General features: G+C 38.0%; 2 protein-coding genes across 6 annotated transcripts in view; one reads left to right on the top strand and one right to left on the bottom strand.

Moving 5' to 3' along the window:
* Ints7 (integrator complex subunit 7) overlaps positions 1-1,453 on the bottom strand; it is a 71,801-nt gene extending 70,348 nt beyond the window's left edge. The window contains exon 1 of one of the 3 annotated variants that reach the window (XM_013520176.1): positions 1,239-1,453. In XM_013520176.1, the coding sequence (XP_013375630.1) occupies positions 1,239-1,332 (94 nt within the window). In that variant the 5' untranslated portion in view covers positions 1,333-1,453. The remainder of the gene's footprint in view (positions 1-1,238) is intronic. The other 2 variants (XM_005374746.2, XM_005374750.1) reach the window with 2 other exon arrangements.
* A 122-nt stretch (positions 1,454-1,575) lies between these two features.
* Dtl (denticleless E3 ubiquitin protein ligase homolog (Drosophila)) overlaps positions 1,576-23,028 on the top strand; it is a 43,517-nt gene continuing 22,064 nt past the window's right edge. The window contains exons 1-10 of one of the 3 annotated variants that reach the window (XM_005374751.2): positions 1,576-1,838; positions 7,619-7,744; positions 8,535-8,633; positions 9,383-9,444; positions 9,529-9,649; positions 16,070-16,135; positions 17,377-17,489; positions 18,803-18,876; positions 20,388-20,491; positions 20,773-20,877. In XM_005374751.2, the coding sequence (XP_005374808.1) occupies positions 1,787-1,838; positions 7,619-7,744; positions 8,535-8,633; positions 9,383-9,444; positions 9,529-9,649; positions 16,070-16,135; positions 17,377-17,489; positions 18,803-18,876; positions 20,388-20,491; positions 20,773-20,877 (922 nt within the window). In that variant the 5' untranslated portion in view covers positions 1,576-1,786. Of the gene's footprint in view, positions 1,839-2,176; positions 2,490-7,618; positions 7,745-8,534; positions 8,634-9,382; positions 9,445-9,528; positions 9,650-16,069; positions 16,136-17,376; positions 17,490-18,802; positions 18,877-20,387; positions 20,492-20,772; positions 20,878-23,028 lie in introns of those variants that run through there. The other 2 variants (XM_013520188.1, XM_013520193.1) reach the window with 2 other exon arrangements.

The following is a 23,028-nucleotide window of genomic DNA, read 5'->3' as shown; positions in this document are numbered from 1 at the left end:
TTTTTTTTGGTTTTTCTCCGGTACCGGGAACCGAACTCACGACCTTGCGCTTGCCAGGCAGGCGCTTTGCCGCTGAGCTAAATCCCCACCCCCCATATTAAGAATTAAGTGGTAAACTGGGCATGGTGGCACACGCCGGTAATCCCAGCACTTGGGAAGCTCAGGCAACAGGTTCAAGGTCAGCCTGGGCTACAAAGAGAGACCCTGTCTCAAAAAAAAAAAAAAAAAAAAAAGAATTAAGTGTGTATATATGAGCTCATCAAATATTTCCCCAGACAATAAAATCCTCCAAGTACACGAAACAAAGCTTTCATACTGAGTTATTTACTGATTAATACCCGCCCTTGCTTCTCATATCCATTTCTAAAAAGGTAGATCTCTTCAGCATTTGATATATACATCTTCTGCATACCGAATCAGTTAATGTATACAACATTCTCCCCAGCTCTGTGGTACTATACCAGTTTGTAGACAATAAACGGAAGCTGGTTGAAATTAGGTGGCTTGTCCACAATCACAAAATTTGCAGAATTGGAATTCAACTCAGTCTAAGCCCAAAGCTCCCTCTACCACATGCCTGGGTGAGCATGAGATGTCTTCATACCCGAGCGAGACGCCTCCGATTTTATAGCACCATTCTGCTGCTAAGACAGCTTCTCTTCTGCTTTCTTTGTATTTGCCACACTCTAAATAACCTTTTGCTTTGCACTATCAGTCTTGACTCCCCCGCTTTCCGCTAAGCACCCCACTCCCTCATCGCTGGAGAGAGGACAAGGACCCGAAGAGAGGTGGTGGGTCACTACGGGGGACTCCTAGAACCCCCGAGCCCCCGCTAGGAGTCTCCGCGGTATATTTAACCTGCATTGTAATCTGCTAGTAAACACTGAGGTCAGTGCAAAATTACTCGGCACTCTTAATGAAGACCTAGTCTAAAAACGGAACGTACAGAAAAATAATTTCATGTTAGTGTTTTTTGCAGTCACTTTCACTGTTGGAAAATTGGCGGACTGTGCCCTCAAGGGGGCAAAACGGGCCCCTTTCTGGACCTCCAGGTTTGCTCAGCTGCAACGGGGCAATCAGGCAACCCTTCAACTTTCCCGCAATCCCAACACCCGAAGCCCGGGCCCCCAGCAAAACCATGCGCATGCGCTTTCCCAGCCTCTCCTGAGACCACCACCACCTGGTGGCGCCACTTCCTCCACGCCCGTTTCGCCCGCTCAGCACGCTTTTTCGAATACCTTTGTCCAATTCCATAAGAGCAGAATTAGCATCCAGTTCCTGTTCGCCATACCCAGCATCTGCCAGGAAAGACTTAGTTGAGTTTGACGCCATGACCCGAATAGTTACTGGACTAGCCTAGTCAGAGAGATTGTAAACTCTGCCTCAGCACCGCCATCTTCTCCCACCGCCTTCTCGCGGATTTTTCCTCCGCTCTCCGTCGAGCCGTGTCACGCATGCGCCCTAGTCACCCACGGTTCGCCGGCGCCTCTGTGGGCCCCCCGCGCAGGCGCTCAGGGAACTCCTGAACTCCAGGTTCCCGCGGCTGGGAGAAAAGGAGGCGGGGATTCCAAGGGGGAAGTGACTCAGTCGCCCGGACGCCGCGGCGGAAGCCAATCAGAAAGCGTGACGTCAGTTTGGCGCGGAGTTTGGCGGCCGGGGCTTACAGTGGCGGGAGTTGGAGGCAATAACGGGTCGTGGTGTTAGGGGCGCAAGTTATCGATTTCTGCCGAATTTAGGAGGCATTTTCACGGCTTTTTCCTCAGCTGAGCCTTTCCGCCAGGCCCAGATGCTCTTCCATTCGGTGCTCCGCCAGCCCCAGCTTGGCGTCCTGAGAAATGGTGAGTAACGGTCTTAACTGCTGCTCGTGGCTGGCGGGATTCGCCTCCCGCGAAACGCTCCAGCTCGGATCCGGGCCGATTCCGACTCTGTTCTCCGGCTCCGAGTTCTCCCACGGCCAGCGTGAATGAGTGTGGGCGAGAACGAGCGAAAGAAGTTAAACTTTGATTCTCTCCCGACACTGTAAATCGCAGTCGGGCTTTTGAAAGGATACTGTAGGCCGGAGGAGGGAGGGGCGTTGAGTTGCTGGCCTCCCGGGCCCCTGGCCGCTGACGTCAATATCCCGCGTTCGCCAGAAAACAGTTGTGTTGGGGGCGGGGGCGCCTCGACGGCGATCCGGGACCTCGGCCCGGGTGCGCGCGTTTGTTGCGGAACTTTAGTGACCCGCGCTGTTTGCCGAGAGCGTGACCCGCGCTCAAGGAACTCGGTCAGGCAGGGAAGACAGTTTATCTGTTTTTAGCAGGGCCAGAAGTCTCACTCCTCTCATTACTCTCTGGTCCTAAAAATTTTAAATTATAAAAGTGAAAGATACCCATAACCGCAACGTCTAGAGATGACCCCTGTTACTAGGTAGAAGTCTACTATTTTAGGTGCTTTCTGATGCCACAGGTAATATCCACAGCGGAATCAAAACACTTTTTCGCTTTTTCGGTGTAAGTTGGATATGTTCTTATATTAGTGTGTGGAAATACAACTTAGTCTCTGTAGTTCTTTAAGTTTCTTATGTTAAAACATTGGCGATAAGAGATTTGAGGTTCGGTTTCGTGTCATCACCCGGAATCTGATGAGTTTGCTGTGCAGGATAACCTTGGAGAGAATGAAACCGCACTCATCGAAAGGTCATTGGTACCCAGAGGTTCCCCACCCCCAAACCACGTGGAAAACAAAAGAGAAGAATAGGAGAATTTTATACTTAGAAATAGATTTAAGAAATGGATTGCATGGTCTCTCAATTCCCTGTTCCCAGTCTAAAACTTTATGCCATCCTTGCCTACTCCCCGCTGCAAAATCTTTGTTGTTATACTCAAAATGCCTCCTGTCTCTGCTAGGACCCTGCTTGAGTAACTTCTCTATTGTCTGTTTTGAGTGGCAGTACAGCACAATGGTTGAGAACTTTGTCCTTGGAGTTATCATTTGTGTGACCTGGGCAAAGCTCTTCAGCTTCTAGTTTGTGACAGATTTCAAATTCTCCAATCCATCTGTGTACTTTTTCTCCTTCCTCTCTTCTGTTCACAAATGCTAATTGTTACTTAGCAGGCACTGAAATTCGTTAACATCTGTCACTCAGATCTGTACCACTGTCGTTGTCTTCCCCCTTTACCTGGATTGGTGTGCCTTCTTACGCTCCTTTTACCTATTCCCATGGATGATTACAGCCATAAATAGGAATTCTTCTTCCACTACCTAATAGCCTTCCATTTTATTTTCTGTATTTTAGATTTATTTCTATAAAAATTGTGTGGGTTGATCTTCACCCAAATGATCAGTCTCACAAACGTGTAAAGTTCAAATGCCTAAAATTGAACTCACTTTTTCCTCAGAGCTGCTATATTACCTGTTGTAGGAAATGGCTTTATTATTTTAAACTGGTACTCCTGCCAGGAACTTGAAGAATCACTCAAAAACTCTATCTTCTACACAATTATACATTCAAAAGGAAATCTCTTGAAGCCATTGTCTTCTCTTCATTCCTCCAGATTCTGCCTCTTTTTGCTGTATGTTAGGCCTGCTCACTCTTTACCATTTCATTTCTCTGCCCTTTACCCCACTGTTGATTCTGCTTTGGCAAGTATAACAAGTCTCCTAAATGGCTTCTTAGTTTCCTTTGCTCCAGTTTATTCTTCATTGCTGCCAATGATATTTATAATATGTCTGACTAGTTACTTTGCTGTGTATTTTTAAGTAGGTATCTGAAAAAAAAATTTTTTTTTGTTTTTTTTTGAGACAAGGTCTCACTGTAGTTCAAGCCAGCTTTGAATGCACTGTGTAGCCCAGGCTGGCCTCAAACCCATGAGGATCCTTCTGCCTTAGCCTCGCAAGTGCTGAGATTATGGGCATGTGCCACCATGCCCAGCTCTAAAAATCTTGATCATAAATTTAAACATACAAAGAATATAATTTCTGGCTATGCTGTGAATATTAACATCTTTAAAATGCTGTAGCTTTTAAATGTATCCAATAGACTATAAATACTATAGTGATTTTATAATCATGTCATCTATTTTTGAAAATGTGAACAAAATTTAAAGTTTGGTGTTCTGCATACTTTTTTCTTCTTGCATTTACTTCCATTTCATTTTGCACACAGAATATATCCTAATGTAAGTTAATAGTATGCTTAAAAAACTCTTACTGATCATCCTATCATACTACTCCATGTTAGAAAACTATATTTAAATTGTTGTTTCCTGTGATTATAGACTCAAAGGGCTAAAAGTTTTTCTTGGATTGATTTATCATCATCATTATTGGCAGGATGCAATTGCTATAAATATAATTTTGATTATTACTAGACAAAATAAAATTTTATTGAAAATAAATCTTTTAAAGACGTGGATTTGGGTGTTCATGATACCTTTACTGAAGAAACTATCAATTGTCTCTTAGGGGGAAGAGAGCCAGAAAACTCATGTTTAATTAAGAGTATTTGATGAATACTAGAGTTAGTGCAAGGTATAAGAGCATGATGAAGGTAGAGGGGAAAGGGAGCCACCTCAGCCCTCTCAGACAGATCAGTTTTAGAAAACTATTTGTATGGAAGATGAATATCTGAAAATTGATCCTCTGGAAACTCTTAATGCGCTTGTATACTTTTTGAGAAATCTTATGTGTGAAAAATAGGCTTTTCCAAATGAGTGTTGTGGGGAAAATACAGCATGTACATGTTCAGGAAACAGGTTCCTGTTCATAACACAATAAAGATGGAGATGTCACATAAAATGGCTCATGAATGAAATGTGTGTTGTGAACCTTGCAGAAATGGAGGAGTGGGCAAGGACCACTCAATTTGTCACCTTATGCTGTTTGTCAGTTTGGATATTAGTTGTAGGGAATGAGGCAAAATTGAGAAGTCACTGTTGAGTTGTAAGAAAGTGAAGTTTTCTAGAGTATATTATCTTCAGTTCTACCAAGTTAAGATTCCCTTCTGAATTTATGTCTAGAAGTCATACATTTTTAACCTCCCACACCACACATTTGCATATCCTCAGAACAAGGCTTTTGTTTTTAAATTTATTCTGCGGATGCATATTTGTGAACTGTGCATAAACAATTTCTGCATTCTTGTTTTTGTGGTCCCCCCCCCCCCACCAGGAATCAAACTCACAACCTTGTGCCTGCCAGACAGGCGCTGTGCAGCTGTGCTATATATCCTTGACTGTTTTTGTGGTCTTTAACAACTTGTTTACATTGATACCTACCTATGAAACTATGAGGTAATGCCTCCAAGAGTAATTACTAACTCTATAATTTCTTTGCCTTCTTTGTGCTGATTCTTTCATTATCTCTATAAATATCCAAAACTACGTAGATTTGTCTGAGGTTCTGTCAGTCGACAGTGTCTTCATAGAGCAGTACTTTGGATGAAAAGTGAGAATTTACATTCCCTAAAATGTGAGTGTGTTACGTATTTAGACAGTTCCTAATAAATTGTAAACTCACTGCTTCCTTAGTTGCTTAATTATCAATTGATTCTTGGTAATTATTTCTTCAATGAAAACTTCTCTTCATAGGTTGAGCAGCCCTAATCCAAAAACCCAAAACTTAAAATGTTCTAAAATCTGGACATTTTAAAGTGCCAATATGTGCTCAAAAAGTTTTGGGCTTCTGATTTTTCAGATTAGGAATACTCGAGGTAAAATCCGTGCAAATATTCCAAAACCTGAAACTTCTTGGTCTGAAGCTTTTCAGAGAAGAGTTACTTGACTTTTGTATATTTAAAATGTGCTGACCTACATGTTACTATGATAAAAACAAATTGCTGAAGATGGCTTACTATTTAGGACTATGGTTCCATTAGGTTTCTGATCCAGCAGAATAAACTTTCTCTCCACCCTGGGTTTCTTGCTCTCTGTTCTAAATACAATTGGAAAAAATTTTTGTCAGCTATTCCTCAAACAGAGGACTAACATCTAGAATATATACAGAGCTCAGAAAAATTAGACCCCTGCAAATAAAAGAGCCCATCAAAAAATGGACAACAGAAATAGACACTTCTCAGAAGAAATATTAATGGCCAATAAATACATGAAAAAGGTGTTTGGGGGTCACTGGCCATTAGAGAAATGCAAATGAAAACAACTGAGATTCCATCTTACTAGCAAGAATGGCTTATCACCAAGAAATCAGATAAGGAATGTTGGTGCACCTGCAGGGGTGGGAGGATCCTTTTATGTTAGTAGGAATGTAAACTTGTAAACTGTTAAATCAGTATGAAATTCCTCAGAAAACTAAAAATAGAAATTCCACTTTACCCAACTATTCCCTTCTAGCTATTTATCCAAAAGAGGTTGTCATTATATGACAGTGATGGGTGCATACCCCATCTATGGCAGCACAATTTAAATCTTAGAAATGTCCTATTTGCTCATCAGCTAGCATCTAGAATATATACAGAACTCAGAAAAATTAGATTTATTCATCAACAGGTGAATAAAGAAAATACTTATAGATATTGGAATACTACTGTGCCATAAAAAGCAGTAAATTTGAGGCATTTGTAGGCAAGTGGATGCACCATGAGAATAGTAAGTGAAATAAATTGGACACACAAGCTTAAATATGGCATGGTTTCTCTTATATGGGAAAACCAAAATAAAAATAAAGAGCAAAATAAAAGATAATAGGAAGAAGGGAGATCTTTTTCAAATGGAAAGGGGAATAAGATGGAAGGAAGGGAGGAAAGGGATATAGAAAAACAATGAGTGAAAAAAAGAAAAAATAGAGCTTTTGCAAATGGAAAGAGGACCAAGAGTTGGAAGGAGATGGGATGGGGAACAAAAAAGAAATAAGGTGTGTTATATACATGGACCAATATACAATAGATGCAACCATTATGTACTGCAAACATGTACTAATAAAAAAATACGATGAAAATTTACTTACCAAATCTTTAAAGGCTTTCCTGACTGAATATTTTCTAGGAGTAGACACATAATACTTTAATTTAAAATTGCTCTAATATACCTTAAAATACTATGACTTGTTACTGTTAGCATTTTAGAATCTTCGAATTTCAGCACCATAAAGAAATGTCATTTATTTAGCAAATGTCTTACTGGCTATAATAAGCATGTTAACATGTTATTTCATTTAAGACTTTGAGTACTGGATTATATATAATGATTACTAGTAACTGAAGCATTTGTAATAACGTTGATTTAGAGACTCCAAAACATTAATGAAACTTGGATTGAAGGGGATGGCACTTTTAAAAGTAATGCTTTGTAGTTGTGTCACTGCTGAAAGAGAGGCAAGATCTTTTGTAATGTACAAGGGCCCCTTGTTTATTCTAGTCTTAATGTTTTAATGAGGGTCTCCATTTAAGATGGTGAGCCCAATGCTGTACCTTACCCAAAGTTAGGCTTGTGTTTTCATTTCTTCCCTGGGACCTCTTAAGAAAATACCAGAAAATGAGTATTCTAGAAGACAGTGTTGCTATAGTGAATGGACCTATGTTAATATAAAGCTCTTTGAGAACAAATATTTATCTCTGCATTTGTTAGAAGTCTTGAAATGAGATGCTACATTGAAATTCTATAAGGAATCATTTTGTTTTATTTAGGGTGGTCTTCACATTACCCTCTACAGTCCCTTCTCACTGGTTATCAGTGCAGCTGTCACGATGAGCACACTTCTTATGGAGAAACAGGAGTCCCGGTTCCTCCTTTTGGATGCACCTTCTCTTCTGGTAAGAGAATTAGTACTATCCAGGCTAAGCCTGTGCAGAAATAATGTATTTCCTGCTTAGAAAGAAAATATACTTGGGGTATCTTCCTTTGAAACAAAAACAAGTTAATGTTAGGATTTCTCCAATAACAGTTCTCTCCTGATTACCAAATAGGCTTTTAAAATTTCTATGCATAATTAGCATAATTATGTATTTCCTCTAGCATAGAACTATTATAACACTATTTTGTCTTCCTTTTTGGACACAGGGTCTTACTATGCAGATCAGGCTGGTCTTGAGCTTACTTTGTATCCCAGGCTGGTCTCAAACTTGCAGTGATTCTCCTTCCTCAGCCTCTCAAGTGTGGGGATTACAGGCATGTACCACCATGCCCAGCTAACTTTTTTTGAACCAATATATGGAAAGGATCACATGGATTCAACTACCACGAAAACAATTTTGCCTAGTAGACACTGCTTTTGGTCTGGCTGAATATATATCTTTTTCTTTTGTTCATTGGGAATATGTGGACAGAAATAGAAGTAATTATTCTTACTCTAAATGGTTTTAAGAGTAGAAAAGTGAAAGGTTGTAAAAAGAAAATTTAATAGCCTGCTGGCTGCCTGTATCATTGTATACTTTTATTTAGTGCCACTGGCTGGTTCGTTTTTAAGTACCATTCTTGATTTAGTCCTTCTAAATAGGAGACTGTCTGAAAGTAATTTTGTTAAAGGTTTTGAGACATTTAATACCTTTATACGGGTTTGAAAATTTTTGTGTTACTTTTTTTGTATTCTTTCTTTCTTTATAGCTCCCAGTATGGAGCATATATTAGCAGTTGCCAATGAAGAAGGCTTTGTAAGATTATATAATACGGAATCACAAACTAGCAGAAAGAAGTGCTTCAAAGGTAAATTTAGATCTACAATATTTGCTTTAACATTATTTTTAATTCATAAAGCTACACGTAAAAATTACTATTTGAGTATATTTAGTAATAAGGGACTATGTTCAAAGTAAATGATGAACTGCCTTCCTGACAATAACTGTTAACTATGATAGAACCTTTTCTAGACCTTTTGAGAAAAGCACATTTTAGAATTAAAAACAGTTCTTTTTTTTTTAAATTTTTTTCAAAAAGTTAAATCTTTTAAAGTGCTTGGGGAAATAATGCTTTAAATGTTGATAAAGTAACTTCTGCTGACCATAACAAACTGATAGTTGGGAACCAGTAAGTCTAGTGTTGAAACAACTAAAATAAAACAAAGACTATAAATGATATAAGAGTACAAAAGCAGGCCAGGAAAGTAAGCTAGGAAAATTTTTCATGGAAATGGAACATTAGAGTTAAACTATAGTATTTAGACCAATGGCATTTGCAGAGGGTACTCCAAGTATACGGAAAAACATTAGCTTTCCTAGAAATGGAAAAGCGTAGGCTGTAAGAAGGAACTGGCGGTTGGCCCAGCATGGTTGGAATAAGGTCTGTGGAGAGCAGTCAGAGAGATGACCTCCCATGACAGAGACATGTCTGCATCCTCAAGTGGGTGCTGATCACTGATCTTTTCACTCCAGCTTTCTGGGCATTTAAATTGTTATTGGTAAGGCTACCATAGAACACATTCTAGGCAGTTCACACTTACCTTCTTCTTTATTTAGAATGGATGGCTCACTGGAATGCTGTCTTTGACCTAGCCTGGGTCCCTGGTGAACTTAAACTTGTAAGTGACTTTCATTTCATTGGGCTCTGAGTAAATACTGGTAAAGGACTGCTTTGTTAAATTGTGCCACTTTACTTTTGAAAGGTTACAGCCGCAGGTGATCAAACAGCCAAATTTTGGGATGTAAAAGCTGGTGAGCTAATTGGAACATGCAAAGGTCATCAATGCAGTCTCAAGTCAGTTGCGTTCTCTAAGTTTCAGAAAGGTAGGTTTGTGCTTATGCTTTTATCTCCCTAACCTCGTTTATGGTGAGAAAAGAAGAAACTGTGTCTATCCTTTCTTGGTCAGAGTTGCTGCTTTACCTATATAGATGATTGAAATCCTGATATGACTCAAAACAATAACGAAGTAAGTTGTTTTAATTTATGGTTGCTATCTCCAGTTTGTCCTCAAAAGTCAAAAGTCTTACGCAGATAAAAGTAAAATGGCTATGAATAACCACAATACCTCTGTTTAACTTTGATTGTCCATTCAAGTCAAAACCTTATACAGGGTACTCATTAACTCAGCTTAGAAAATTTAAATGGAGTATAGGGCCAGGGAGAAACTCTTCATAAACTGGACATGATTTTCTACCTAAAAATTTACCAGGTAATTAATTAGTTTAAAGGGCCTGGTTTTCTAGTATAGTTCCAACTGTTACTCAAAATCGATTTTCCTCTTTTACTGTGTCTTGGTTATTTTTTTGTTGTTGACACAAAATATCTGACACCCAAAGTGAAGGAAGGAAAGGTTTACTTAGCTTATAGTTTGTAGAGGTTTCAGTCTATATTTAGTTGGTTCTAAGCAGAGTGGCACATGGCAGAGGGCAGCAGTTTATGGTGGTGGAAGAGCAAAGCAACAGGAGCAAAAGGGAGGACTGGCAGAGAAGAGCAACAAGCCTCTTTCCCTCCCTTATGTTGTAAACAGGCTACCCCACCCAGGGGGCATGTAGCACTCACATAATCTCTATGCCCTCCTCTTGCACAGGCTCAGGATGAATACAAAGTAAGCACCCTGGCTCCCTGCTGAATCACAAAGTTAACCTTTTAAACTTTTTAAATTGACACAATGAACAACATCCCAGAAGGGTAAGGGCATGTCCTTTTTACCCCAAGATGCAGAACTGTTGAGTCACTTAGCCAAACCTCTAAATTCTCCAAGCTGACACAGTGTATCAACCATAATAGTCTACCCCTTGTCAACTTGGCAACCAGAGACATTTTCTTAAACCAGTTTTTATATATAAAGACATTATATTATATTAGAACCATAACATTTTGCCCCCCAAAGATTCATGGTTTTTTTATGTAAAAAGCATTTAGTTTACTTGTAAGAGTTGCCAAAGTAGTAACAGTTTTAGCATTACTGAAAAGTTGAAGTGTCCCGTTACCTCCTAGATATAAGACAGACTTAGTTGCAAGCCCCTATATAAATGAAAAGTTAAAATTTTTAACATTTAATGACACAAAATAAGCATTTTTATTTTAAAAATTATAAACAGGGTAATATAAAGGAATGGGACCAAAGCAACCATTTAAGTTAAAATTTAGTAGGGCTAACATTATGTCTTGTAGTTTTAAATCTAGCATTTGAAGCAACTTGTGGCACATTGTGAGCTCTAAAGGCTTGTATGATTTCATTTTTATGGCCCTTTTAGTGGTTATAGTTCTCATGGCTTTTGGGGCGGAAGGGGGCCTGGAGGTTTTTTTTAGCTTTTTTTTAGACCGTTTATGTTTTTGGCTTTTAAACTTTTTTGGCTTTTAAACTCAAAAGTTTAAACTTTTGAGGTCTCTATTGCACCTTTTGTATTATATTTATATCTTTATACATTGCCTTTTCAGGGGCACACTGCCTGGCCTCTTAGACCTTTTGAAATTGAGGTAGAAGCCTTTTAACCTTAGAACTCTTGTATTTTGTATGCATCTAAAACCAGTGACACGTGGATGATGTCAAGGTTTGTTGCCACCTGGAGCAGTAGCCAAGCTTTTTTCTCTTTTGGCTATAAGGCTTGAGTGTCTGGATCGCTGGGCTTTTTGAACCTAATTTTGAGGAACAAATTTTTTATGTTGCCTCTATTTTGGCACATGTTGTGGCTGCCACCATTTTGGAACATGGTGCTCTGTGGCTTTTTTTTTTTTTTTTTTTCTTAAAGCAAAGTCTTTTACCTTTGCAGTTTTGAGGCTGCAAAGGGTGGAGATTTGCTGGGTTTTGTGATGTTTTTAGGCCATCTTTTTGATTTTTCAGCAATGGAGATCTCTTTAGTTTTATCTTTATAGTCTTTAGCTTTATTGAAGTTTTTTTTTTTTGGCCAAACTCACAATATTTTAAACTTTTTAAATTAATGCAATAAACAACATCCCAAAAGGATAAAGACATGTTCTTTTTACCCCAGGATGCAAAACTGTTAAGTCACTTAGCCAAACCTCTAGACTCCCCAAGCTAACACAATATATCAACCATAGCATACTGTTCTAGTGGAGAAAAAAGAATTAGAGAATGATATAATAGTACCTTATCAGCTAAGCAAATACTTAGCGGGAACATCCAAATGAGCTTTCCACTTATATTTTTTGTTTTCTCTTTCTGTTTGTTTCTCACAAATTTTTTATTTACAGATAGATCAATAAAAATTTATCTCAAAGAATTACCTGAATTAATCTGACTTTTAGAATTATAGAGACAAACATTACCATCTTCTTTAACATTAAAAAGTACTCTTTTAAAAAGGAGTGTTTTTACTTATTTACCTAAGCACTCAGAAATATTAAACTGAGTTGTTTAGCTGGTTGGGACTTTTTAAAAAGTCTTTGTTTTAAAATTACTAGATCTGCTGTTGAGATGGAACCTTGAAGAGGATACATGGTGCCATGAGTTTTGATCTCTCTGCCTAAGTTTTTGTTAATACATCTATTGCATAAAGTTAAATCACTGCATGCCTGTGTCAGAATTCACTTTGAGTCTATAAAAGTAATTTAAGATTATGAAAATTTGTCTTAATGAAGGGTAATGGAAAAGGAAAACACCAATCTTTTGATCCTTTTGCTTAACTTTTAAAAACTCTGCATGTGAGTATATCTGTGCTACTATGTTCTGATAGAGAAAGTATTGAGTTAGACATTGGGGCAAGTAGCTTTTACCATGGTTCCCAGTAGTCCATAGGTGCCCCAGTGTGAGTCTGGTTGGAAACCACCCTCAACACTCTATGGTTTGGTTGGCAAGAGACTAAATTTTAGCCTCACTTAATTCCCTAGTCATATGCCCTTGGCAGGGCACACTTTTGTAACCATATATAGAAGCCTTACGTTTTGTCCTAAAGTCTGCCTCTAAGCTCTTGAGCAAAATCATTTTCATCTCCCTGGGCCCTTAGTAACATTAATCTCTAATTGTTACCTAAAAGTGAGAAGCCATGAGACTTTTCTTTTACTTGGCCATTTATAAAATTTCATTAAAATTCTTTCCTTTATTGGAACCTGTGTACCATTTCCTTCTCATTCCCCTTATATCTTTTGTTTATTCCTTTTTGGTTGCTTTTGTATGCTATTCTTTAGCTTAAAGCATTAGCATAGCCCAGGCTAAGCGTTTGGCCTTCTTTTCCGCTCAGCCTATACCTTCTCCCTGGATGGTTTTATCTATTCCAATTTTTTGTTTGTTTGCAATGCTAGTTCTATTGGCACAGATCTATGTTTCTGTACTTAGGCTGTCTGCAAGCACTTCAGATTCAACATATTCCAGATCCACTCATGGTTTACCCTTGAACTCATGCATTTGCTCTAGCAAGGCATTCGCTATCCTTCCATCTGGTGTCATTTCCTTTGGCATGAAGAACTTTCCTTAACATTTCTTTTAGTGGAAATCTGGTGACAATAAATTGTCTTTGTTTTCCTATATTTGAAAATGTCCTTGTATCTTTATTCTTGAAGGGTGTTTTTGTTGGATGTAAAATTCTTTGAGTGTGGTGGTACATGACTGTAATCCCAGCTCCTCAGAAGGCTAAAACAAGGTCACAAGTTTGAGGTCAGGCTGAGCAACTTGGTAAGACCTGTTTCAAAAAAATAAAAAAGAGTTAGAGGTGTGTCTCAGTGGTAAGGTGCTTGCCTAGCATGCAAGAGGCCCCGCGTTCAATCTCTGATACTGCCAAAAAGAAAAAATCTGACTTCACAACTTTTGACTTTTCATAACTTGAAGATATTCCATTGTCTTCTGTGGTTTCATCTGAAACTTTTTCTGTATATAATGTGTTCTTTTCCCTGGCTATATTCAGGATCTTTGGCTTTCAGTAGTTTGACTATGATGTGTCCAGTCATGGTTCCTCCAAAACCCATGTTTGGGGCTTGTTTATCATTTTGGATTTGTAAGTTCATTTTTCACTGAATTGGGAAGTTTCTACTATTCTGGCTAAATTCATTCATGTTCTCTCTTGTTCTCTGCTCTCTTCTTGCTTCCTCTCACCTTTCCTTCCTCTCCTCCCCTTCTGGGACTCCAATTTCTCATGTACGTGTTCTTTTGAATTCTTCCCACAAATCTTTGAGATTCTACTCATTTTATTTAATTTTCTTAAATTTGAAATATAATTAACGTATGCTTCATCTACTTTCTGTTGCTGTAACAAAATACACGAGACAGGATAATTTAAAGATTAGGGATTTATTTAGCTCACTGTCCTGGAGGCTAGGTAACCCAAGGGCCCAACTCTGGGGTCTGGTGAGGGTCTTCTTGCTGCATTATAACGTGACAAAGGGGATTACACAGCAAGCCAGAAGCAGCTGGCCAGAGAGCTCACTTTCATGACAAAACCACCTCCAAAGTGACCCATTAATCCACTCATGACCCAGTCCTCTCTTAAAGGCACTGCCTCCCAACACTAGCAAAGTGGTTATTAAATTCCAACATGAGTTTTGGAGGGGACAAGCCATACTTAAACCACTGTATGTACCGTTAAATTATCCCCATTTTCAGTGCTATTTAGTTTATTCAGAGTTGTACCACAATCCACTACTATCTACTTTAAGAACATTTTCATGAGCCAGAAAGAAAACTAACCTATTAGCCATTCTTTCCATCTACAATTCCCTTAGTCGTATTTGACCACTCCTGTTTTGTCTTTACAGATCTGCCTATTCTTCACCTTAATATATAAATGGAAAGATACAATATTTAGTCTTCCGTTATTAGCTGTTTTTACTTAGCATAATGTTCAAGCTCTTTATTTCAAATTAAGTTATTTCAGTGGATTTATCTTTAAGTTTAGTGACTTTCTGTGATCTCTCCACTCTGTTCTTAAGTCTATCTAGTGCATTTTTATTGTTTTGGTTATTGTTACTCAGTTTTTTTTTTGTTGTCATCTTTTTGGTCTTTTTTTTGAGACAGGGTTTCACTATGCAGGTCAGCTGGCCTTGAGCTCACTTTGTAGTGTAGCCCAGTCTCAAGTTCGCACTGATTCTTCTGCTTCAGCCTCCCAGGTGCTGGGATTATAGGTGTGGGCCACCATGCCTGGCTTGTTATTCAGTTCTAAGGTTTCTGTTTTTATAAATTCTGTTTCTGCTGAGATATAATGTCTTTTCCTTAATTACAAGTGTGTATTAGTTTACCTCACTTGACATGTTGTATCTGCTTTACATTCCTATCTAATAAATCAACATGTGAATTGTCTTAGAATTGGGTTCCATTGGTTTCTTTTCCCTTAAGAACAACTTGTTTTCCTGGCTTTTTTGTGTGTTAAGGTAATGGACATTGTGAATGGTTTGTTGGATGTTAGATTCTGGATTCTGTTATATTGCTTAGAAAAGAGTTCTTGTTTCTGTATTACCAGTGAACTCATTTAGACTCAAATTCTACTGTCAACACCTGCAGTAGGGCATTGAATCATATATACCAATTCAGATTTTTAGTTTAAGCCTCAGTCCATTTTTTCTTCCACATATGGCTCCAGGAGTCAGCCAGAAACTTGAACAGAGTTTAAACACAGAATTAAGTGTTCTCTTTCTCGGGCTCTCTCACTCTGGCAGCTCTTGTTGGTCCCTATCTCCTTTTCCTGATTCCTCTGGCTTGAGAGATGATAGGTATTTCGATGGGTATTTTAGCTTCCTGGTCCTAGTGCTGCTATTGTGGCTGCTCTCAAGGGAAAACTAACCCCCTAAAACCAGTAACTCATCCTAGGATGGTCATTTGCTTTGCATGTTGAATTTCCCTCCAAAATTATATTGTCTTAGTATAAAAGTACTGAAATACGTACGAAATTGGTGAAAGATTACCTCTGGGAATGGAAGGAGAGCAAAGGATTGAAGAATGGAACATAGGAAGACATCAGTTTGTCTATGATGCTTTACTGTTTCAAATTAAATAAAACGAAACTCTGCTTCCTGTACAAAAGAGTGACCACTTAACAAACTACCTGTATTAGCTATAAATTGGTCAAAATACCAAAAACAAACTACCCGAGAGCTCTGTGAGACAAAAAAAATCCAAACTGTGACATACTCCTTGTATTTGTTGTTGAGCCATATATTTTAAAAGCTTTAATCACCAGTGCCAAATTCAGTACCTGGCACAGACTAGATACTCTAGAAATTAAATTGAAATGTAGGTCATTTGACTGGTCTTGTTAACCTCTTCCTAAATTGTTCAACTATTCATTTCTCCACAGCTGTGTTCTGTACAGGTGGAAGAGATGGCAACATTATGGTCTGGGATACCAGATGCAATAAAAAAGGTAACTCAGTTGTTTTAATTTTGACAGATGTGGGATCCCATATGTAATTTTGAACAACAGTGTTAGTGGTTTTGTCTGATTACCACAAGGGGGCGCGTGTACTCATAAACCCCTATTGCTGCTCACTGTTCAATTCTCAGGGTTCCCTTGATTATTGCAAGTACTATTACATTCATGTATTTACTTCGTAATGTCTTCTGAATTATAATGCTATTTGCCTAAATTATTGGTAGAATTTTAATTATTAATGCATAGGTTCACTGCATAAATGTCTTTTAATTTAAATTGTCGTTAGCCTTAAAGAATGAGATTGAATTAAATATAAACTTGTCTGCTATTGAGCAGATGATCACTGGCCTGTTTATTTTAAATTATTGATGGAGGGTTTTTTGAAATGTTAATGAGCTTTATTTTATAGAGCAGTTTTAGGTTTATAGCAAAATTGAGCAGAAAGTACAATTCCCACACATCCCCAGCTCCTAAACACACCCGGTCTCCCCCATTGTCAACATCCTCCACCTGAGTGGTACATTTATTGCAACTGATGATGAACCTACATCGACACATCATCATCACTTGAAACCCATGGTTTACACTAGGGTTCACTAACTCTTGCTGTTATATATTCAGTGGACATTAACAAATGTATGATGTTATAATATATGCTGTTATAATAAAAAGAATAGTCTCACTGCTCTATAACTCTCCTGCACTATGCTGTTCATTTCTGTCTCCCCTCTAAGCGCTGACAACCACTGATCTTTCTTCATCTCTGTAGTTTTGCCTTTTTCAGAATATCTTATAGTTGGAGTCAGAGTACATCATGTTTTCAGATTGCCTTCTTTCACTTAGTAATATACGCATTTAAGTTTCCTTTGAGTCTTTATGGCTTTATCAAGGCTCATTTCTTTTTAGGGCTGAATACGTTTCTGTTTGGATGTACCACTGTAGATTTATCCATTCACCTGCTGAAGGAGATCTGGATTGCCTCCAAGTTTTTGCCATCATAAATAAAGCTAGTTATAAATGTGTGTGTTCTTCCTTTTTATACATTATACCCTTTATTATAATCTTCCTTTATACAACATAATATCACCATGGGAGATATGGACTGGCTGTGCCTGTTTCTAATTTCACTAATCTAGTGAAAGTTACTTCATTTTGAGGTTATATGTATAAGTGTTACACTCAGTGTGATACAAAAGAAAAAGCTAAATCAGTTTCCTGGGAATATCTTTCAGATGGATTTTATAGGCAAGTGAACCAAATCAGTGGAGCTCATAATACTTCAGACAAGCAAACACCTTCAAAGCCCAAGAAGAAACAGAATTCCAAAGGACTTGCTCCTTCTGTGGTAAGAGATTAAAAATGTATGCATATATATAGACCTTAACAGTAGGATAGAATTCATTTTAGGGAATTTGTTGGCATAAAGATGGGCACTGTGGATTAGATGAATGAAAATCTTCATTTCCTTTTATCAGTTTATTATTCAGTACCTACAGTAATGGTCCTGAAACTGCAGTGGGCATTAGTGTTATCTAGTGGACATGTTAAAAATTCAGCTTTCAGAGCATCGTTCCTGGAGATCTCTAAACATATACATACCTGCAATGCAGTGTGCTTCAGTAGGAAAAGTGGGAAGGTAGTTTAAAGAACCATATTAAGTAGAATGATAATTTTTCAATCAGAAAAAAAATCCCTATTGCTTGCTTGCTTTTCTTTTTTTTGGTACTAGGAATCGAACTCAGGACCTTGCACTTGCCAGGCAGGCACTGTGCCACTGAGCTATAGCCCCTGCCTTCCTATTGCTTTCATGATGTAAACTATAGTAAACCTGAGGTTTTTTTAAATATTTTTAAACATGTAGCAAAATATTCTTAAATATTTTGAGAAATACTTGGGTAGAACATAGAACTAGAGCTACTCTAGTCAAAAGCTATGCTCATAATACATCTCTTCAGAAAAAAAAAGTATTGCCATTGATCTCTCTTTTTTGTGTTTTTGTTGTATTCTTGGTTTGTAGCGTCCAAGTAAATATCCTGGGGAAAGTGTGATTACTAAAACACTAGGCCTTAAAACTACATACTATACCCAGGTCTGAGGCATGACTAGAAACAGACAGTGGTCTGTGCAGGCCAGGTAAAGTTCCTTGTGACCTTTCACACATTTAGGTTCTGGGCGTAGAGAACTGATTAGGTAGTAGCAGTTAAGAGATGAAACTCCCTTAAGCCCCTGTCACTTTCTCAGAGCATGTGGTCTTTCATCCACAGTTCTCTAGGCGCTCCAGTATGACAATCTTGGTAGGCAGCAATATTTTCTAGTTGAAATGGGCACAGGAGAGTTCAGTGACTTTCCTGCAGATACACAGTTTACTAGTAGGGCTGAGTCTGAGTAAAATCTGTGAGCTCAAGAAAGTAAAATTGTTTAGTGTCTGATTTGTTTTTTGAGTACAAGTAAAGTGTTAACACTACATGCCATAACTTAGTAATGCTTAGGTAGTTTCCTTGCTAACACAAATATCCCAGGTTGTTGGAAGGAGACGATTCAGTCTTAATTCAGAGTGTGGGTGAGGGAGCCATTTTCTTAGTACTTTGGTCTCTTGATGGTGAAGATCGTGCCCTAGACAGAATTTCCTTCTTTTCTTATTCTTTCTTGTGCTATTAGGATTTCCAGCAGAGTGTTACTGTGGTCCTTTTTCAAGATGAGAATATATTAGTTTCAGCTGGAGCTGTGGATGGGTAAGAGACTTTATTTCTTGGTTCTTTTTGATGAAATGCTGAGAAAAGTTACCTACTCCCTTTATAATTGAACATGTATGCTTTTAACTTCTGGCTTAGTGAGTACTCCAATTGAAAAATACAGACCATACTGGAAAATAGCTAGTTGGAACCCTTTTTTTTTTTGGTACCTGGAATCAAACTCAGGACCTTGTGTTTGCCAGGCAGGCACTGTGTCGCTGAGGTGTATCCCTGGCCCCGAGTTGGAACCCTTGCTCAAATAATTAAATGATATAGCACATATGTCACCTGGTGCATTGTCTATCATAGGGAACAGTGTTAACTGCTGCTGGTCAGAGAAGCGACATGACAGCTTGCTTGCCTTATGGCAGTACTGCTTACTCACTGATTCTTATTTGGAGGAGTAAAATTTCTGTTATTTTGGATTATATCTTTTCATGTTTAGCAATATCTTTAAAAGAAGATGACTGATTTTGGTCATGTACCTGGCATTTCTGAGAGTAATCTAGATTTATCAAAAGGTTTACATATTTTCACATACTTGCCATCATGATTGGTCTGAATGTTTGGCTTCTAAATAAGTCCTTGCTCATTGGTTACTTTATAAAACATACTTTCTTCGTGTGTAGAGACTCTTTTTATCTCTTGTTTAAGGACTCTTTCTTTAACACATTTCTGCAGGTTTAAACCACTAGTGGTACATGCATGACCCCCACAGGGCAGCTCGTACACCCAGTGGCTTTCTCCCATGCAGCAAGCCACATGAATTATGTCCCTATCGTGAACATACTTCTTTGCTTATTTCCAAATGCATCACTGCCTTCAAAATTTTTATTTATAAAGATGATGGCTGATTAATGTAGGATTTTCATTGTTTTTTTCTGGACACTTTTACCCTCTGAACTAAATTTTTATCAACAATAAAGGATCATCTGAAAGGTGTTAGTTATGCCGGTGAAAACTCACTCCATTTGACTCCAGAGACACTGCCATTTTATACCAAGTTTGTGTTTTTAGACAAAATACACAGTAGAAGTAGGGCATTAAGACATTTACCCCAGTAGATTGAGAAAATATTTTCCTGTTGCATAGGAAAATTTGTTTAAGCTGTTTTACTAAGGGAGTTATGTATAGAGATATAACCATAGAAATAGAGCTTGCTGCTTATGATGTCAAAGGATATATGCAGGATATTAAAGATTTAGGAAATACTTTTCTAAAACAATGGAACAGTGACTATCAGCATACAACTGCATCTTCCTTTTCCCCTGTCTGGAAGTAAACTCCAGTAGCCCATCACTGGGTCAAATCACATCTGTTTCCGTTTTGTCAGAATTATAAGCCTGACACTGGAAACAATGGTATAAAGTAGTTCAGTTTGTTTCCCAATGAGCTGTCCTCACTGTACCTGGTAAAAGTGCCAGAGAAGTTGAAGTCATTTCACATTTGCTGTGAGTAAAGTTGTTTGGGGTGAGGGAAAGTCTACCAAGTAACTTTGTCTTGGGTTTTAGGATAATCAAAATATGGGATTTACGCAAGAATTACACTGCTTATCGACAAGAACCCATAGCATCCAAGTCTTTCTTGTACCCAGGTAGCAGCACTCGAAAACTAGGTAAGCCTTTATACAGACTGTGGCACTTTTTGGAAGAGCTGTTTCTGTTTAAAATTTTTTTAAAAAAGTTTTTAATGGGCTAGTTTGAGAACATAGACTGGAGGAAATGTGTTATCTTCAAACTTAAGAATATTTTTGATTTGTATACATTTTGAGAACCAAAAATTCTGATGTCTCGATCTGATAGTGTCTTGTGCAATGATCTATTTCTGCCTTTGTGTTTTAGCCCCTGGTCTATTCATCATCATTAGGACATGATAACTTAAATTTCCTTTCCCCAGGATACTCCAGTCTGATTTTGGATTCTACTGGCTCTACTTTATTTGCTAATTGCACAGATGACAACATCTACATGTTCAATATGACTGGACTAAAGACCTCTCCAGGTAAGATATTAGTGATTCATATTCTCTTACCAGGAAATTAGTAGGGCTTTTTTGTTAATGATACTTTCATCTTTTTTTAAACAAAACTTACTGAGTTGTATGAGGACTTCATTGTCTTTAATTGGTTCTAATGATGTTTTTATTGGGGTTCTTCCCTTGTGACCATTTCACAAATAACCAGTCCTTCTCTATATGGTGACTTGATTTCATTTTAATCGTGAGTCTCCTGAAATCATGCCCTTTGGACTATATTTAAAATTAACAGTATGTTATTCTGCAAGCTTTCAGGATAAAGAAAATTGTTCTGCTTAACTTTTGTCCTCTTTGGGGGCTCTTAGTTAAGATTAGGCAGTAGGGCTATAGTTCAGTGGTAGGGCACTTTCCTAGTGTGCATGAGGCCCTCAGTTCTATCCCCAGCACAGCACCAACCTACACACACATTAAAGGGCCTGATTTTTTCAGACCTCCTCCCCGAATAGTTCCACATTCTTTCCACCTTCTTTTTAATATTGGACAGGGGCCATTTTCTTTTTGTAGTTTTTTTTCCTCAACCCTGCCTTTCTTTGTATCCTAAAGAATATAAAAATAGAATCTGATGCTAATAAATAAATATTTTAAAAGAGAAACTAAGGTTTCTCAAGCATGCTTTAAGAAGGTTGTGTTACAAATTACTAGTAATGACTTAAGCAAGCTACATATTAGTGTCCTGGTTCTTCCTCAGGCCTTGCTGTCAGGAACACTTTGAATTCCATGACCTATGCCCAGAGCTACTTAGTTCCCAGTAAAGTAGAATGTGCTAATAAACAAGATGTCTCAAAGTAGTACAGAGCTTTTTTCATGTTAGTTGTGATCTTGGAGAAGCTTCCAAAGATTTCCCCTTGCAGTCTCATTAGGACTTCGATATGTGCCATAGCTGGCACTTCCAGTGCCTGGGATCAGACCTGATGTTTTCGAAACAAGAGCAAGAGTATGTGGAAAAGGGAGTAGGTTTTGTAACTTTTTTTGTTGTTTTCCTTAAATCGGAACTTGGCTAGCTGCTGGTTTAGTTAATCATACAAAATAGACTTTTCAAAGTTGTTCCTTAAAAGATAAAGCCTAGCTGGGTGTGGTGGGACTCACCTGTAATCCCAGAACTCAGAAGACTAATACAAGAGGATTACCATGAATTTGAGGCCAGTCTGAGCTATATCGCCAGAGCCACCCCCACCAAAAAACATAAAGCCTAATCCCTGACTCTTGTCAGATGTACAAGAGTTCTTTTTATTTTCCTATAGTGTGGCACTAAACGGACCTTGAGTTTGTCCCTTAGCCATCAAACACTTCGTTAGTAATTTCGTAACTTTTTTCTCCTAAAATAATTTTGTTCTCAAAGATAGTTGGATAGATTGTTTAATTTGTTCCTCAGAATTTGAACGTTGGCTGTGTGTTGCAAGGGGTGTGGGTGTGTGTGATATGTGATGTGTGGTGATTATTTGTTTTTTTTCAAGACTTTAGAAAAGTCCTGGACTCAGTTACCATTTTTTATTTATAGTTTTATGCTAAGTGATATTCATAAGGATGACTCTTCTTAAAAAAAGAAATGCATAATAATACAAAACTTTCCTTTCAATGAATGTTATTTATTTTTATGTCTTTATCAAGTTATCATGAACACAGATTAACAGCCAGACTAATAGGCAATAAAACATCATACCAGCCTTTCTTAGGCCAGCAGAGGGCAACAAATACGGACAGGTTTTGTGGCAAATGCAGTCGTTAGTTTTCCATGTCTGGTTGTATAGTTGTGGGTGAACAATTATACTTTTGGAGCAGTGTTCACCATAAAGGAGCCTCCTTACTTTGCAGGGATTTGTCTGTTACAGCAAGTTTATAATAAATGTGTCTTGAGTTGATTAATATCCTGTTTAACTTTCACAGTAAAAATGTCTTGATGTGGGGAATATTTGATTTGTAGACTTTTCCTTTAAAAGCTATAAATACAAAGTTCTCTTCCACTTAGTGTAGAAAAAGGAAAGAATTTCTGTGAGCACAGATGGAAAACTAAGTCCCTTACTAATACTTCTTTTTCTCTGTTAAAAGGAGTTATAAGTTTTTCCCCTGCCTAAATTTATCCTTAAATTCTTCAATAAATGAGATTTTCTCTTGAATTTC

Source organism: Chinchilla lanigera, unplaced genomic scaffold, assembly GCF_000276665.1.
Source record: "Chinchilla lanigera isolate Chin_1 unplaced genomic scaffold, ChiLan1.0 scaffold00005, whole genome shotgun sequence".
NCBI lineage: Eukaryota > Metazoa > Chordata > Mammalia > Rodentia > Chinchillidae > Chinchilla > Chinchilla lanigera.
The sequence above is the reverse complement of the archived record's forward strand: the minus strand, read 5'-3'. Positions and strand labels throughout refer to the sequence as shown.